Source organism: Zingiber officinale, chromosome 5A (assembly GCF_018446385.1).
Source record: "Zingiber officinale cultivar Zhangliang chromosome 5A, Zo_v1.1, whole genome shotgun sequence".
NCBI classification, from domain to species: Eukaryota; Viridiplantae; Streptophyta; class Magnoliopsida; order Zingiberales; family Zingiberaceae; genus Zingiber; species Zingiber officinale.
In genome coordinates, this window is record NC_055994.1 from 74,567,758 (window position 1) to 74,570,615 (window position 2,858).

The 2,858-nt window shown below is 41.5% G+C and overlaps 1 protein-coding gene across 1 annotated transcript; it reads right to left on the reverse strand.

The window, feature by feature from the left end:
- Positions 1-412: 412 nt before the first annotated feature.
- On the reverse strand, positions 413-2,430 carry LOC121980607 (FCS-Like Zinc finger 13-like). Its single transcript, XM_042532707.1, has 3 exons — positions 2,279-2,430; positions 1,633-2,107; positions 413-775 (listed from the first exon to the last, which is right to left on the reverse strand). The coding sequence occupies exons 2-3, from the start codon at positions 2,082-2,084 to the stop codon at positions 610-612; spliced, it is 618 nt and encodes a 205-aa protein (XP_042388641.1). The 5' UTR covers positions 2,085-2,107; positions 2,279-2,430; the 3' UTR covers positions 413-609.
- Between the last annotated feature and the right edge of the window lie 428 nt (positions 2,431-2,858).

Genomic DNA, 2,858 nt, shown 5'->3' on the forward strand with positions numbered 1-2,858 from the left:
TGAATGAACTAGTCTTAGTGACTTACCTTGGACGAGTGGGAGATGTTAGAAATGGGGATAGTGGGGAACGTGGCCCATGTTCCCCACTACACATAATGGAAATGTCCATTATGCCCCTAGGGTATTTCCCTATATAAAGGGGGTCCGTCCAAGGCTCAGGGTGAGAGAAATCGCGATCGTGAGACGAGAGTAAGAGGAGAACATCCAAAGCGGCGGGATTTGGTTTGTGGAATTGCGGAGGGCTTTCCGATTCTGTGATCGCTCTTCCGATAGCGAGCTTCGTCATTGTCGATTGCAGATCTGCGGGAGATCGCTGTAAGTTTTTACCGCATTTAATTAATTCGTCTATCATGCATTTAGAACAATATATTCTACAGCGTGAACAATCTCAGACAACAAAAACACATGAACATCGATCACAAGAAACAACATATCATATATATTTTTTCATACATACTTAAACTTGTGAATTCCAAGCTCACCGCATACCCTCTCTTCGCACAAATTAAGGCGCTACTTGTGCCGGAAACACTCGTTATTGAACCCTTTCGTTTCATCTTATTCACTCTTACATCCTATTGTTTTTCATCAAAAGTTACAGTTTATTACTCAGTGTACTGAAGCAGCTGCAATACCAGCTGTGACAAGCAATGAAGCTGAGCAAGGGGAAGACGAATATTTGTAGTTTCTTGAAGTGCCAGTACTGAGCTTTTCGCCGAATTCATCCACTAGCATCTGCTGGTATCTGCATTCTTCGCCGCAGAAGGCCTTCCCTCTGCATAACCAAAAGAAGACAGTTAGCCAAAAAGAAGTCATGTGCTCAAATCTGATAATTTTCGCAACATGATTTGCCTATTAAAGTAGCAGTATTTGTTAGAGGGAGGGCATTCATGCTGGGAAGTAATAAACCATCGAAGTCAGGAAGGGAATGTAATGTCCTAAAAGGAAAGGGCAAAAAATTGTGTTTGTTTTGCATTCCTCTAGTTACAAGATAAAGCTGTTTACAAACAAATTGTACACAACAAGAAAGAAAAATAAACTTTTAACTTTATTCAGGCTAAAGTATGCTGATAAAATAGAAATTCCGATCTTTTCCTTCAAATAAATTACTTGATTTGTTCTTCTTTGACACCCCATAGGGCCTTTGACAAGATTAAGCAAAGATTTTATGCAAATTTTAGGCAAAGTTCAAGCCCGAACAAAATTTGCATCTTTGCGATAAGCCTTAGCCTTAGCTGTTTCAATAACTTGAGCTATTTCTCAGATTTTGTTCATACTCAGAACTATTCTAAGTGATTAAAAGTATTCATCATATTCATATGTAACTTCATCTTAAGAGGATATCAGATCAGATGTGAAATAATTCCACAGGATTTTCAGTAATGATAGATGGATGTATGAATTGATTAGAGTTTAATTTCTGAGAATTGGACTATAAAGTTCATCAGGATACAAGGAAAAAAAGAAAGAAGAACAAGATGATGCCAAAACCCTTGATAGAAGGAAGAAAAAGGAGCAATTTTTATGCACAGAAACTTCCAATGATTGAAACTTTGACATCTGAGAAGATTGAACCATCCATGGATTTGAAAATTAGAGCAAATCAAAGAAGGAATTGAAGAAATCGAGTACCTGTACATGTAGACGTCCATGCCGTCGAGTTGCTTCTTGCACACTAAGCAACACCTCAGGAACTCGGCCACCACGAAGGGCGGGTCCTCCGGTGGCGGCGGCGGTTCCAGGAGAAGGCCGCTGTCGCCGTCGCCAAAGTAGACCCTTTTCTTCATCTTGTTCCCTCCCAGGTGCGAAATCACGCAAGTATAGCTCTCGGAGAGCTCCTCGCCCTCGTTCATGGGCGAGGCGGCGGCCCTCAGGTTGGGTTTCGTCACCACTGCGCCGATCCGGATCGGATCCGACCGGTAGGCCGGTGGCTCCTCGCTCATGGAGGCGACGATGGCCAGCCCGACGGCGCCATCGCCGGCGGCGAAGCTGGGCTTGGACCGGTGCTCTCCGTCGACGTCTGAGCCTACTGAAAGCGCCAGTTTCAGAATGGAGTGCCACTTCTGGTCCCTGGAATCCGCCATGGGTGCTTTCTAGCACCAATTTTCTTAGAGAAAGGAAACAAAGGAGCGATTTTTAGGCCATGGCCTGTGAAGCCGTGTGTATATATATAAATCTACGGGAAGATTGCTTGTTCCTCCCCGGAGAAGAAAGAGAGGGGAGATAAAAGACGAGGAAAAGCGGACGAGGAGAGGGAGGGAGAGAGGAAAAGAACCACCTTTTCCGCGCTCCTCTGTCTCTCTTCCCCCTCTGGCGCTCGCGCTCTCGCTCGCGCTCTCGCTCCCTGATGTGCTTTTGGTGGGCTTCTCAGTCCACAGCTCTGTTTCTTCTTTCTCTCTGTGAAAGCAAGCGCAGGGGATTGAAGAGAATATAAAAGCACATCATGAGCAGTTTAATATTTTTAAAAAAGGGAGCCTTTTAATTTACTCTTTATAATTTATTTTTCTTTTCAAACCGTCCTCTACAATTATAAAATCGTGAGTCAAAAATTTTATTTTCTTTCGTCATCCAAACAAAATTATTTTAAAGAACTGAATATTTAAATTATTATTATTTAGTCTTAAAAAAATCGTGGGGTGTGTTAGTCATCCTAGTTGAATTTATCATTTTATTATTTAGTCTCGTAAAAACTTCCAAAGTAAATTATTAGGAATTAAATCTCCTAGAAAATAATTTTTTGAAGGTTATCACTGTGTACTCCCTTTATTTGACTATGGACGGACACTCATCTTTTGCCACAAACATTATTATTTCACTTTATTTAACTGATTTTAATAATTTAGAGCATTTTCATTTTT